The sequence below is a fragment of the Podarcis tiliguerta genome (assembly GCF_965153285.1).
Source record: "Podarcis tiliguerta genome assembly, chromosome: 13".
NCBI classification, from domain to species: Eukaryota; Metazoa; Chordata; class Lepidosauria; order Squamata; family Lacertidae; genus Podarcis; species Podarcis tiliguerta.
This window is the reverse complement of record NC_139546.1, coordinates 46,156,269-46,171,390: the sequence shown is the minus strand read 5'-3', so window position 1 is coordinate 46,171,390 and position 15,122 is coordinate 46,156,269. Positions and strand designations below refer to the sequence as shown.

Sequence of the window (15,122 nt, the reverse complement as noted above, 5' to 3'; positions counted from 1 at the left end):
ACTCTCTACCTGGGGAGGGGATTGATCATGGGGGTTAGAAGGGCAATGCAACTTTGGTGGGGAGCAAGGGTGTCTGTAATAGAAAAATCATTAAGTCATGAGAACTTTGGTTGAGCATCATGTACTAATTTCTTTTGGACAAATCCTGGGCCTTAATCTTAGTCTTTTTTATTCTTTAAGATGTTTGGCAGGATTTCCAAATAAAGCATTTGTTTCCCTTCTCTTAATGTCTTCATTCAGTCTGGTGCAGTTAACTCAATTTAGAGAGCTGCCATGGGCAAAGGGAGATTTTTATCAGGCTACAGATTCACTTCCTCTCACTGTGTCTCTTGCACAGTAATAAACAGCTGTGTCCTCAAGTTTCAGGCTGTTCATTTGCAGATATACCAAGTTTGAAGGGTCATTCTTGGAGATGGTGAAGCACCCTCTCACTGAGGCAGCATAATCTTGTGAACTTCCACCACAATCCCTTGCAGTCCATTCCAGTCCCTTCCCTGGAGCCTGTCGTACCCAATGCATGCAGTAGCTGCTGAGGGTGAACCCAGAAGTTTGACAGGAGAGGCAGAGAGACTCTCCAGGCTTTTTGATATCTCCTCCAGACTCAACAAGCTGGATGTCTGGTTGGACACCTGAAAAGAAAGATTGTTTCTAAGGGATCTGCTTCATATAACTCTGTGAATGGTACTCTCCCCTGTATTTGAAAAAATACCTTTGAAGGTTGCTAAAGTGAACACAAATGGAAACCAAAGCATCATTTCGTTCCTTATCTGTGGGTGGGGGAGGTTAAGTGGAAATGTGTTGGGCAAACAAGGTATGTCTTCTAATTTGGCTGGTGCAGGGAGATGTGACCACTGATATAAAGAGGAAACAGCCTTCAAATTTACATACAGCTCAGCATAAAGGGGCAAAACAGCCCTTGAGTAACTATTATCTCTTCATGCAAACACACTCCACTTAAGATTTGGGAGGTGGCAAACAGTTGGTCACCATATCTATGGATAAGAACCAGGATGAGAATTATGAACACAAAATATGGGCCAGGGAGAAAATCAAAGTCTAAATAAATTATAGCTGCTCAGCCATGGAATAAATGATTATGGAATCTGCTCCCTTTAACTTATGGATAGCCAGTAGAAGCAATTTAACATTTCACATCCTTCCTTGAGAAGGGCTATCCCTACAAGTAGGCAGAGTTAGGCAGCTGTAGTGGGAAAGGGATCAGCAGCAGAGTTTGGGAGACTGGAGGTTCCCTGCACCCCTTGAGCTCACCCCATCCCCTCACAGGTGGTAGGAGATGCTGTCCTTTGGCCCGTGTTGATTGAATTGCCAATCTGGTTGATTTCTGAGCATGGAATGGAGGGGGGCCATTTGAATTTTAAACAATAAACAATGAGTAAACAATATATCTGAACCCCAAAAGCTTGCCTAATGCAAACTTCTCAACATAGCATTTTAAATGCAATGCATACAAACATTGCATTTTATGCTTATTAAACTTTTTCTTTAACACAGTTTCCATTTAATGCTCATCCTGTATATACTTGTAAATACAAAATGATATATCACATCAAACCCTCAGCCTCTGCTGACTTTTATTGTAAGGTAGCCAAACCAAACATAGGTGCTGGCACATGAAATCTCTTATGTGAAATTTGAGTGCACATAACAATATGATCAATAAATTCCTTATGTTATACTGAAGGGAAAGCAAAAATAGGCCTGAGGTATAGCTGCCAGCTGCAGCCTGAAAAAAGGGGTACTGGGGAAATAGAGAACTCATGTTTCATAAGCTAAAGGTTCCCTCTCGTTTGTTCCTATGTCTTAGCTCTCCTGTTATTTTTCATTGAGAGCATTGTGAACCCATCTTCTACCTGTTTTCCCATGAGGGAGTAAAAGAGTGGGAAAACATGTTTACTGGTGCCATACAGAGACTGGACTTTGCACAAGTAATTACTCCTGCAATTATCTCAACTAATTGATTCTCCATGACACCTTCAAGCAGTTTTTCCCACCCAATCTGAATGTGGTTATATACCTTGAATTTGTGCTAATCATCTGATCAAATCAATGCAGAGTTGTTCCCCTCAAGGCTTGTTAACTGACATGTTAAAGAAATGTTATAAAGAAGTTGATGACCATCTGGAGAGATGGCTGCATTGGTGGTGGTGTTGCTACTTTTGTTATCACACATGGTGTGCAAGGCAAATACCATTACATGTCCTAGAAGTGATGCCCTCCCAGTGCCTCATGAATGGTATCAACCCGAAGGTCTCACCATTGGTGGGATTACGTCTCAGATCCTTTTTCTTTCCTACAAAGTGTCCTTCCAGGTCCACCCTTCTGAGGAACAAGGCTTTGATGTTCCAATGTAAGAGACCCCTCCCTGCTTCCTGGTGTCTTGTGAGCTTGGAAACCTATGGATTTTAGTACAGGAATTAAAATTCTGAAAGAGCATGAACGGTGTTCTTGTTTATGGCTGGCTCCCATCATAAGAACTTGTGGAGATCATGTTCCTGATCACAACTAGAGCAGTTACACAACTAAAGCAGATACTCCAGTATCCTGTATCCATAACAGCCAAACAGATGCCTGAGATGATAAACTGTGAATGTTTAAATAAAATGAAGGCTATGGTGGACTCTCCTTCATTAGAGGTTTTCAACCCAATGTTGGGTGGCCATCTGTTAGGGAGTCTTTAGTTGAGATTCCTGCATTGCAGGGGGTTGGAGTAGATATCCCTTGGTGCCCCTTCCAAGTACAATTCTGTGAGTTTGTGAAATACAGTGAGATGGGAGAAATTAGTAGGAAGCAAAAAATGTTCAAAAGGTGGTCACTGTGAACACTGATGAAAAGGCAAACATGTATAATGAGATTTTTTAGAAAAAGCAAATTAAGGAATGCTTAGGTTTGAAACAGTGTTAGATGTGGATAAAATGAGAATAAAGAAAAGTTTTCAAAACAAGCAATGCTGTTAAAAAGAAGTGGGTATTATAGTATGTTCTCTAGTTGCTTAGCAGAGTGCTTTTGGTTTAATCTTCTAACTGGGCAATCAACTCAGCATGGTAAGAGACAGTTGTTAAGGACTTTGCAGGCTGTTAGCTTATACTAACATACATTTTTCCAGAGTGGAACATACAAAGTAAAAATATAAGTTTAGGGAAAAACTGGATGGAACACATGTCAAATTGAAATGGATTTGCAATTTACTGCTTTCTCCATCTCCTTCACTTGTTTACAGCCACTGTGATAGTTTTTTCCCCCTTAAGATAATGATGGTCAAAGCTCATTGCATTTATGCTAGTTCTATGATAAAATATTTCACACTCACCGTAGAATTTAGTTGTCAAAGAACTTATGATTTTCTTTGCAGAATGGTGACAAAGTTCTATCAGCATGTCCTGGCCTTGGCGTTTGCTATAAAAACGATAAATGAGAATCCCAAAGTCTTGCCCAATGCCACACTTGGATTCCACATCTATGACAGTTACTACATTGAGAGGATGACCTATCGTACCATTCTGGACCTGCTCTTCAAATCACATACATTTCTCCCCAACTATGCATGTGGCACGCAGAAAAACCTAATAGCCATTATTGGGGGCCTTGCCTCTGATATCTCCTTTCATATGGCCGACATCTTAAGTCTCTACAAGATCCCACAGGTAAGATACTTGCACTATGAGCTGGGTCCTTCACAAAATCAAGCATGCAACTCCATATTTTATTGATATTCGTGAAGAGATTGTGTAGCTGACACAGATGGAGAAATATGACTGTTTAGAAAATAAAATTATAATGTTTGAAAAACCAAATAAAACTGGCTTCATACAGTTGGGGGACACAGTATGTGGAAGATGGCATTCTCCCACTCATCCACCCCCCATAGGCCTTTTCTGAGTGCCCCCCTGCACTACATTCCTCAATATAGATACTATAAATGAGCAGGAAATTCCCTGGGAGTGTCTGGCAGATTAATTTTCCATCTGTGTTTCCCAGGCATCATACTCCCAAATTTGAAGCCGAGGATTGAACAAACACATTTCAACCAGAGCTGGAAATATAGATTGGTATTTTACTCCCCCAAATCTTGATTCCATAAAAAGGGAGCTCACAGAATGGTTTGGCTAAAAACATCTCTAAAGTAGCTGTGCATTCCCTTTTAGCTCACATATGGTTCATTTGCTCCAGAGCAAAGTGTCACAACACAGGCCCGTTCCTTTTATAGCATGGTTGCAAGTGAGACCCACCAATATACAGGGATCATCTGGTTACTGCAGCATTTTAGATGGACCTGGATTGGGCTTCTTGCTGTGGATGATGAAAGTGGAGACCATTTCTTGCAGACCCTGGAGCCATTGCTTTCTCAAAATGGAATATGCACAGCTTTTTCAGAAAGAATCCCAAACCAAGGCAATTTCCACGGGTTTGAAGATCTTAATGACCAGGCCCAAAATATTTACAAGCCTTTCATGGATATGAAAGCGAGAACATTTATTATATATGGTGAAACAATGACTGTAATGTGGCTGATCACTTTAATTGTTGTAGTTGCTCCTGAATATAAGGAAAACACTTCAATTGGAAAGGTGTGGATCATGACAGCCCAGATTGATTTTTCCGTAACTGGTCTCATAAGGGGTTGGGATTTTGAAATATTTGAAGGCACAATTTCCTTTGCAATTCACTCCGAAGAACCTTTAGGGTTCCAGACATATCTTCAGAATGTAAGGCTTCATTGGTCACAAGGAGATGGTTTCCTCAAGGACTTCTGGGAGCAAGCATTCAACTGTTCATTTCCAAATCCTGAAGCAGCAGCAAAAATTGATAGAACATGTACTGGAGAGGAGAAGCTGGAGAGACTTCCAGGGGCTGTTTTTGAAATGCGCATGACTGGCCACAGCAATGGTATCTACAATGCTGCCTATTCTGTGGCTCATGCTTTGCATGCCTTGCACTCATCTAGATTCAATAAGAGAGAAAGGATGAGGGGTAAAAGAATTCAACTTCAAGATCTCCAACCTTGGCAGGTAATGTCTCCACTATGAAATTGCTTTATTTTTTTATAAACCACTTTGGCATTGTTGTTTTCATGGTCAAGCAGAAGATCTGTCTACATCTATCTATCATCTATCTATCATCTATCTATCTATCTATCTATCTATCTATCTATCTATCTATCTATCATCTATCTATCTATCTATCTATCTATCTATCTATCTATCTATCATCTATCTATCTATCATCTATCTATCATCTATCTATCTATCTATCTATCTATCTATCTATCTATCTATCTATCTATATCTATCTATCTATCTATCTATCTATCATCTATCTATCTCTATCTATCTATCTATCTATCTATCTATCTATCTATCTATCATCTATCTATCATCTATCTATCTATCATCTATCTATCTATCATCTATCTATCTATCATCTATCTATCTATCTATCTATCTATCTATCATCTATCAAATCTCCTGGCCTGCAGGCATGACAATTTTTGTCTCTACCAAACGTTCAAACATCAAATAAAGCAATCCAGAACAAAAGGTTACTGGAAAAAGTCAAATATAAAGTATACATTAAAAGCATCACGTTAACCTTAAAGATTTCAGAAGAAAACAGCACAAAGGAGCTCAAGTACAGAGTGCACATTGAAAGCAGCAAGGCTAACAAAAGAATAACATATTAGCATAAGCCTAGAACACGTATTCTGCTGTTGCTGCCAATCTTTGCAATGGTGGTTCATGTTAGGCAGCAGTTGAGGAAGCTCAGGCTCAATGAACCAGCACTGCACTTAGAGACTGCACTATGAAAATTACTCTATTCTGAACTTAAAAATGGAAAGCGTAATGCTGGTGGTCAACAAAATAGGTTTGAAGACTCTCTTGAGGCAATTCTTTAAAATATGTAGTATAAACACCGAGAACTGAGAAAACCTGGCCTGTGACTGCTACAATTGGAGAACAGCCGTTACCAAAGGTTTCATGGGCTATGAAGATGCTCAAACTCTGGACGAAAGGGAGAAACGTGCTAAGAGGAAGGCACGCTTGGCAAATCCACACCGTGATCAACTCCCATCTAGAAATAAACATCCCCACTGTGGAAGGACATGTGGATCTAAAATTGGCCTCCACGTCACTTACGGACTCTTTGTTAAAACCATCTTTATGGAAGTCAATCTTACTCAGCGATGAGTGATCGCCAAAGAAGAAGAAGAAGCACTAAGAGACAGCCAAGATGGTCTCAGGCCTCTTCAGGAGCCTCAGCTTTTGCAGATGCTCCAGGTGTCCCCATTTTCCAGGCACAGTCACACATTTACAGAAGCCGTCCCGGTTTCTGATTTGATCCCAGAATGTCCAGCTTTTCCTTAGGATATCTCTATTTTCATTGGAGAAATGTTGGAGGTATGCTTTTGTATCTGGAGTCAATTGGGGCGCTGCCATCCAAGGCCAGATGGGAAAAGGTCTGCAAAGACAAGGAGCAGGTCTTCCAGGACTCAAAGCCAAAATGGTTTTAGTTTAGCTCTGATCGTTTTGATGCTGTTCTTTGCTGATGTCTCCTGTTTTCTTTGCTGCATCACTTTTGTTTTACGACAAATTGTAAAGTTATTTTTTTTTCAGCTTAAGGATATCATAGAAAGGGTGTCACAGTTAAATACTGAAGAGTACAAATAACAGTAGGTAGTACTCATTGACAAAGTCTGTGGTTTCTGTTTTCCACTTAGATATTTGATGGAGCAGAGAGATAGGAGAAAGAGAATCTATACATTTTCAGTACTCTGCACCTGCAAATTTATTGCATCTTCATCAAAAAAATTGGACAGTCTCTACTAAATAACAACAGTAATAATAATATTAAGTATATACTTTTTATTTTTTACTTTTTCTCTGTTAACTAGCTCCACCCATTTCTTCAATACATTTCATTTAACAACTCAGCTGGAGAACTGGTAACTTTTAATGACAAAAGGGAAATGGGAGCTGGATTTGACATCATGAACATGGTCATGTTCCCCAACAACTCTTTTGTTCAAGTGAAGGTTGGAAGGGTGGATCCCAAAGAAGGACACAAATTCCTCATCACTGATGATAGGATTGTATGGCATAGGCGCTTTAACCAGGTGTGGATTCCAGGGCATTCTCTTGGGCTATATCATTTATTAGGGCAGATTATCTGTGGGTCAGAAATTTACACTACCAAACAATTTATTGTGCCAATGGTAATTAGGCACTGTTAATGTCAGATTTAAAAAACCAAACAAAATATCCATTTGAGGTGTTGAATATCTCTGTTCTTCCCATCAATTGAAAGCAGTTGTATGTTTACTGTGGAGTTGTAAATATTGTCTAGGACTTAATGAATTTCGGCCAGTTATCATTACTTCATGGTCCAAACCTGGACTATACATCACCAGTTGGCCATCACGTTTCTATGATGCACTGAGTAGAAATAGTCATCCTTTTTATCTGGTCTTCAACTTCTCATCAGTCAAGCAATTGAATGCACGCATGCTGTTTTAATTTAAATGGGCGACCCCCCTAAACCCTAGGATTGAAGAAATGCTAGAATTTTGTTTAATTGGGATTTGGATGAAAGTAAGAGCAAACCTGTTCACATGACAAAAGGTGTTGACGGGTCATTAGAAATAAACCCTTTGGCCTGGGGAGTCAGATGTTACCAGGGTGATGTGGTGTTAGTTTGAGAGGACAGGAATGGGATTTTTCAAGCAAGGGTAGCTGGGGGAGGCTAGGTGCAAGCCTTGCTACAGAGATGCCTTGGACTTCAAAGCTGCACTGCTGTGAGGTACAAGCCCCTCTCGAAATGACCATGCTGTAAGATGTGGACTCCCTGCATGCAGAGTGGAGGTGTGAATAAGTGAATAAGCCATATTTCGTAAAGCCATGGCAGTCTCTGCAATATCTTCAGTTCTCCAAAGGAACACAGACCCTGATTGAGTGCTTGGGACCCCACGGCTCTTGCCACTGCACCCAACATTTGTAACAATACATTTTGGCATGCTCAGTGAAAGACTGGCAGATGGTTGCCTGCAGTGTGCTCTCTGTTCTTCAGTGTCAAATCGTTGTATTTCAATTTACAGTTAGCTGGTTTTTAAATTATCATTTCTGCTCCCCCTCATTCTTTTTCTATGGATAGGTGCTTCCTCTTTCTGTGTGTACTCATTCTTGCCATGCTGGCAATCAGAAAAAAGCGAAGGAAGGGGAAAAGTTCTGTTGCTTCGATTGTGGTCCATGCCCGGAAGGGAAGATTTCAGATCAAGAGGGTAAGTGGCATGATGCACAATGTATTCCAGCTTTGAGTGTTAAAGTGGAAACTTCAATTGGTCCAAATTGCAGAAGCCAGATTAGGGGCTGGGGTTTCATTTTGACCTTGTATGTCAGGGACTGGGTGGATGAGGAAGAGCAGTGGGTACCCCCTGCCCAAGAGCCCCCCATGGAAGGCATAGAAGAAGAAGAAGATTTAGACCCTGGATCCTGGTGGTGGGGCACTGGGGAGCAGTCTAGGGAAGGGACAAGCTGGGAGATCCTAGAAATGGGAGGTTTAAGCGATCAAGGGGGGTAAGAAGAAGGAGCCTCTTCCAGGAAAGAGCTAACAAAAATGGATGGTGATTCGAGTGCAAAGTGAAGAAAGTTTACATTTCATTTATATGCCCATGTGGTGTTCTTAATGTTTTATACCTCCCTGGGATCTTTGAATAAAATGTGTGTGTGTGTGTGTGTGTGTGTGTGCACGCACACACACACGCACGCGCGTGCACACACACACAGTATGATTTTTATGATTTGAGCAATATGAGCTAGTTCCAAACTAAAAGACAGTTGTGACCATTGGCTCCAATTGATACATGCCTTTTCAGTAAAACGGTAACTCCTCTTTTTTTTCCAGATATGGATGACTGTTTCAAATGCCCAGAAAAACAATATCCTGGCAAGGAAAAAGATAAATGCATTCCCAAGTCAATAAGTTTTCTGTCCTATGAAGAGCCTTTAGGGATCAGTTTAACTTTGGTTACTCTTTCTTTCTCCTTAATTACAGCTATGGTGATTGGAATTTTTATTAAGTACAAAGATACCCCCATAGTCAAAGCCAACAACCGGGACCTCACCTACGTTCTCCTTCTTTCCCTCCTGCTCTGCTTCCTCTGCTCTTTTCCGTTCATTGGGCAGCCTCAGAAGATGTCCTGCCTTTTCCGACAATCCTCTTTTGGAATCATCTTTTCAGTGGCTGTCTCTTGTGTCTTGGCCAAAACCATCACTGTGGTTTTGGCTTTCATGGCCACCAAGCCAGGCTCCAACATGAGGAAGTGGGTGGGGAAAAGGGTGACCAACTCCACTGTGGTTTCCTCCTTCCTCATTCAAGCAGCCATTTGTGCCACGTGGCTGGCAAGGTCTCCTCCATTTCCAGATTTGGACATGCACTCACTGCCAGAAGAAATTGTAGCAGAATGCAATGAAGGCTCTGTGCTCATGTTCTATCTTGTCTTGGGCTACCTTGGACTTCTGGCTACCATCAGCTTCATTGTGGCTTTCCTGGCAAGGAAGCTGCCGGACACATTCAATGAAGCCAAGTTCATCACCTTCAGTATGTTGATGTTCTGCAGTGTTTGGTTGTCCTTTGTTCCAACGTACTTGAGCACCAAAGGGAAATACATGGTGGCTGTGGAGATATTTTCCATCTTGGCCTCCACTGCTGGCTTACTTGGCTGCATCTTTTCTCCCAAATGTTACATTATTCTGCTGAGGCCTGAACTGAACAGTAGGGAGCAGCTAATAAGGAGAAGAACCAGATAACTCTAACTAGATCTTATTATATCACTTGGATTAGAAACAGAGGGCACAGTCCAGAAACTGGGTTGGAATACTATCTATGCCAATCCAAGCTATTCTGCTCACCTCAAAAAAGGAGGGGATATGATGCGGTATTCTGCATCAATGTAGAAGAGATAATAAAACTTGTCATCATATGCAGGGAGCAAGGGTGTCTGTAACAGAAAAATCATTAAGTCATGAGAACATTGGTTGAACATCATGTACTAATTTCTTTTGGACAAATTCTTGGTCTTAATCTTAGTCTTTTTTATTCTTTAAGATGTTTGGCAGGATTTCCAAATAAAGCATTTGTTTCCCTTCTCTTAATGTCTTCATTCAATCTGGTGCAGTTAACTCAATTTAGAGAGCTGCTATGGGCAAAGGGAAGTTTTTGTTAGGATTCAGATTCACTTCCTCTCACTGTGTCTCTTGCACAGTAATAAACAGCTGTGTCCTCAAGTTTCAGGCTGTTCATTTGCAGATATACCATGCTTGCAGAGTTGACCTTGGAGATGGTGAAGCGCCCTCTCACTGCGTCAGCATAATATTGTGAACTTCCACCACAATCCCTTGCAATCCATTCCAGTCCCTTCCCTGGAGCCTGTCGTACCCAATGCATGCAGTAGCTGCTGAGGGTGAATCCAGAGGTTCGACAGGAGAGGCGGAGAGACTCTCCGGGCCTTTTGACATCTCCTCCAGACTCAACAAGCTGGATGTCTGCTTGGACACCTGAAAAGAAAGAATGTTTGTAAGATATCTGCTTCATATAACTCTGTGAATGGTACTCTCCCCTAAATTTGAAAAAAAAATACCTTTGAAGGCTGCTAAAGTGAACACAAATGGAAACCAAAGCATCATTTCTTTCCTTGTCTTTGTGGTGGGGAGGTTAACTGGAAATGTGTTGGGCAAACAGGGTGTGTCTCCTGATGTGGCTAGTGCAGGGAGATGTGACCACTGATATAAAGAGGAAACAGCCTTCAAATTTACATACAGCTCAGCATAAAGGGGCAAAACAGCCCTTGAGTAACCATTATCTCTGTATGCAAACACACTCCACTTAAGATTTGGGAAGTGGCAAGCAGTTGGTCACCATATCTATGGATAAGAACCAGGATGAGAATTATGGACACAAACTATGGGCCAGGGAGAAAATCTAAATCTAAATAAAGTATAGCTGCTCAGCCATGGAATGATTGTGGAATCTGCTCCCTGTAACTTATGGATAGCCAGTAGAAGCAAGTTAAGTTTTCACATCCTTCTTTCAGAGGGACTGTCCCTACCAGTAGGCAGAGTTTGGCAGCTGTAGTGGGAAAGGCATCAGCAGCAGAGTTTGGGAGACTGGAGGTTCCCTGCACCCCTTGAGCTTGCCCCATCCCCTCACGGATGGTAGGAGATGCTGTCTTTTGGCCCATGTTTATTCAGTTGCCAGTTGATTTCTGAGCATGGAATGGAGGGAGGCCATTTTGAAATTATTATTTTTTTAATTTCTGTCAGATATTTTGATATTCCAATACAGTGGTACCTCAGCTTACAAACTTAATCCACTCTTGAAGCCTGTTCTTAAACCAAATCCATTCTTAAACTGAGTCGTGCTTTCCCTAATGAGGCCTCCCGCTGCTGGTGCCCTTCCCCCGTTCAGCTTCCATTCATAGATCGAGGTAAAGTTCTCAAACGACTTCTGGTTTTGCGGATTTTGTAAACTGAATTGTTCGTAAACAGGAGGTACCACTGTACAGTCAAACCTCAATTCCTGAATGCCAAAAAACCCATAAGTAAATGCTCCAGTGTTTGAATGTTTTTCGGAGGCCAAACGTCCGATACAGCTTCTGCTGAGTGCAGGAATCTCTTGCAACCAATTGGAATCCACAATTCGGTAGTCAAACATTTTTAAAGTCGAACTGGCTTCCGGAACGGATTACGTTCGACAACAGAGGTTTGACTGTATACTGCAAAGGTGTTCCAGCTCTCCCCGAAATATCTAAGTCATGAAGCTCAATGGGTGACCTTTGGCGAGTCATCATCTCTCAGCGTAATGTGCCATTTCCCATGTATACCACCTTGAGCTATTTGGAGGGAAAGGTGGTATATAAAGGTAGAAAATGCATAAATAAAAGGTAAACAATTCTGTCAAAATATTTTGATATTCAAAAGGTGTCCCAACTCTCCATAAAAATCTGTCCCTTCCTTTCTCTCTCGGAATCTAAGAAGGCATCTTAGTAACTTGCTTAGTTAGTAAGTAACTTAGTGTATTCTACCTACCTTTCAGCCAACATGATGTATATTTCTATCCATTGTAATCAGCAGGCTTGGGGTTAAGGAACCCATCCCCCATGTTTGGAGCCACACATTGGATTTTTTTTTTCTGTCCCCCCCACAGAAGTTCAAAATACATGGCAATTATAAAGTCTAGTCTGGCTTTTAGAAAGCTGGATAACACTGCCTCAGCTTTCATTGGAAACTTTTTGAGGGAAAGGCTGTAGAGGATAAAGAGTCTTCCGTGAAGAGATTTCAACCAACGGCTGAGAAAATAATCAGCATTGCAGCTGAAACCACAAAACCACCATGTTATCCACCTCCTAGGCAATGGAATCATATTTACTCTGCTGCCCTCTTGCAAAAGACAAGGGGAGGAAGTTTTATGAAGAGATGCAACTAATGCAAATGACTGCAGCTTGAGCATTGCTAGAGCAATTCACTGTTACAAATCCTTGTACTATCTGGACCAGGTGATTTGCTCTTCACCGATACTGGTTCATAAACATTGATGGTAAGGACCAGCCAATTTTATTCTGCTTCTTTCCCCCACCTCTATTTCTAAGGTTACATGTGATGGGGGCTTTGGAGTTCCTGGATCCAACATGACCAAACTGTGGGAGGCAGTGGAAAACAGGAGTGCCTGGCGTGCTCTGGTCCATGGGGTCACGAACAGTTGGACATGACTAAATGACTAAACAAGGACAGATCCCACATGGCACTGCTTCAAGATGAACCCTTTGCCCCAGTATCACCATACTCCTTTTGCTCATGTTTTGGCTATGCCCAAATGACACCATCATCCTTTTATAGACAGTCCATGTTTCAAGGACCTCCCCACCTCCCACTCACTCAGTATTTTACAATATTTAGAAATCCCCAGCTTAATACAGAATCCAAAGGTATTGGGTGGCTCTGCTGGTTCCCTTTGGCTAAGCAGAATACAGCTTAAAGGTAAAGGTCCAGTCGCGGATGACTCTGGGGTTGCGCATTCATCTCGCCCTATAGGCCAAGGGAGCCGGTGTTTGCCCGCAGACAGCTTCCAGGTCATGTGGCCAGCATGACTAAGCTGTTTCTGGCAAACCAGAGCAGCACATGGAAATGCCATTTACCTTCCTGCCGGAGTGGTACCTATTTATCTACTTGCACTTGACATGCTTTTGAACTGCTAGGTGGGCAGGAGCTGGGACTGACCAACAGGAGCTCACCCCATCGTGGGGATTCGAACTGCACACCTTATGATCGGTAAGCCCTAGGCTCTGTTGTTTATACCACAGTGCAACCTGCATCCCTTGAATATAGCTTATGTTAGAGCATTTCCTGAGAAATGGTGCCAATAGGCAGGGCTTTTTTTTCAGCTGCATCTCGCCGGAAATCAGTTCTGGCACTTCTCAGGTGGGTGCCATTGCCATTATGAGTGAACAAGGGAGACATTCATGGTGAGTTCAGGGACCTCTGCTTCTGGAAAATAGCACTGCCAATGAGCATTCGGGGAGGGGGGATCAGTGGCTCAACAACAGTTCCCAGAACTATTCGGGGAAAGTAAAGCAAGGCTTTTAGCCTGGTGGCAGTAGTAATACAGCTGTTATAAAAATCAGACAGGCATCCACAGTTCTGAAACCAAGATGATCTAAGAACTATCCCTTGCTTTAAGAGTGGTTTCGGAACAATCTCAATTGTGATCTTCTGGAGAACACCACACAGTCCTTATCTCATATTTCCCACTATACCCAGCTTGATCTTTCCAATGTTATTTTCCCTCCAATATAACTAAGAAAATTAAATGTGTCAGCACTAACAGTTCTCTGCTATGTATATCTAGTTAGAATTAAGACCAACTGAATTAAACAGAATTTACTCCTAGGTACGTGAGAACAGGCTTTCTGCATTTTGGGGACCCGGCACATGAAATTGTCAGGACCTCTCCACTTGCTGGGAAATAGTCCCTCAAAATCAGTTTCCCCTTTTTGTACACTGCCCCCATTTGCCATGTCTCACTGTGTCTCCTCGAGCACAATAATAGAAAGCTGTGTCTGCAGCTGTCAATGAGTTCAGCTGGAGGGAGAACTCATTCTTGGAGGTTTCTGAAGAAATGGTTGCACGGCTTTGAAAGGAAGGGTCATATCTCTTGCTCCCACCATAGGGGTAAACCCATGCGATCCATTCTAGACCTTTCCCAGGAGGCTGCCGAATCCAATGCCAGTCATAGCCAGATGTAGCAATGGAGAAACCGGTTACTTTACAGACCAGGTTGAGATTCTCTCCTGGTCTCACTGTGCCTGGTCCAGATGATGCAAGCTGGATGTCCGAGAAGGCCCCTTGAAAACATAGAACATTACAATGAATGCAGCTTTCCATGTAACCATTCTAATAATTAAACTCCAATTTCTGGATATTCCATTAAACGCGTTCTTACATCTTGGGACATCCATTAAGAAAAACAAGAAAGGGATCAAAAATTTCATCACGTTAATGAAGAGATGCCCCGGCTAAACAGGAAACGGGAGCCTTTAGACCAGGGAGAAACTGAGCATCCTTCATCTGAGAAGTTTCCTTTTGAAGAGAGCCTCCTGGAAGTATTTGCATGAGTTCTCCTCCCCCATGGAAAATGTGGAATATAAAGAGTCTGTTATGGTGGGATGATCTATGAAATCTGGTTTCTTTAAGTGTCTCTTTTTTATACATGTTTTTTCTCCGCATTTCCACATCTGTTTACAAAGGGCCAATTTTTTCCTGAATACATGCACACTTGTATCCAATTGTACCTGATACATACATTTTTTGCAAAACAATATTCCGCAACATATCACATTTTTAATGTTGCTTTCACTAAGATATGCACAGTGCTTTTTTCGGGGGGGGCGCAGAGGTACGCATACCCCTAAACATTTTGTGAATCTAAGTTTGGCCTCATTGAGGGGTAGTATTTCAATATGAATAGGAAAATGAGAGTACCCCTAAACATTTTTTATTTATTTTTTTAGAAAAAAAGCACTGGATATGAATTTTTGTGCACACTTTACCCCAGTGTAT

The 15,122-nt window shown here is 41.8% G+C and overlaps 1 protein-coding gene across 1 annotated transcript in view; it reads right to left on the bottom strand.

The window, feature by feature from the left end:
* LOC310662873 (immunoglobulin mu heavy chain-like) overlaps positions 1–10,764 on the bottom strand; it is a 301,954-nt gene extending 291,190 nt beyond the window's left edge. The window contains exons 1-2 of the mRNA XM_083410121.1: positions 10,649–10,764; positions 10,258–10,565 (exon numbers count right to left, since the gene is read on the bottom strand). Of these exons, the coding sequence (XP_083266247.1) occupies positions 10,258–10,565; positions 10,649–10,694 (354 nt within the window). The 5' untranslated portion in view covers positions 10,695–10,764. The remainder of the gene's footprint in view (positions 1–10,257; positions 10,566–10,648) is intronic.
* Positions 10,765–15,122: the final 4,358 nt, after the last annotated feature.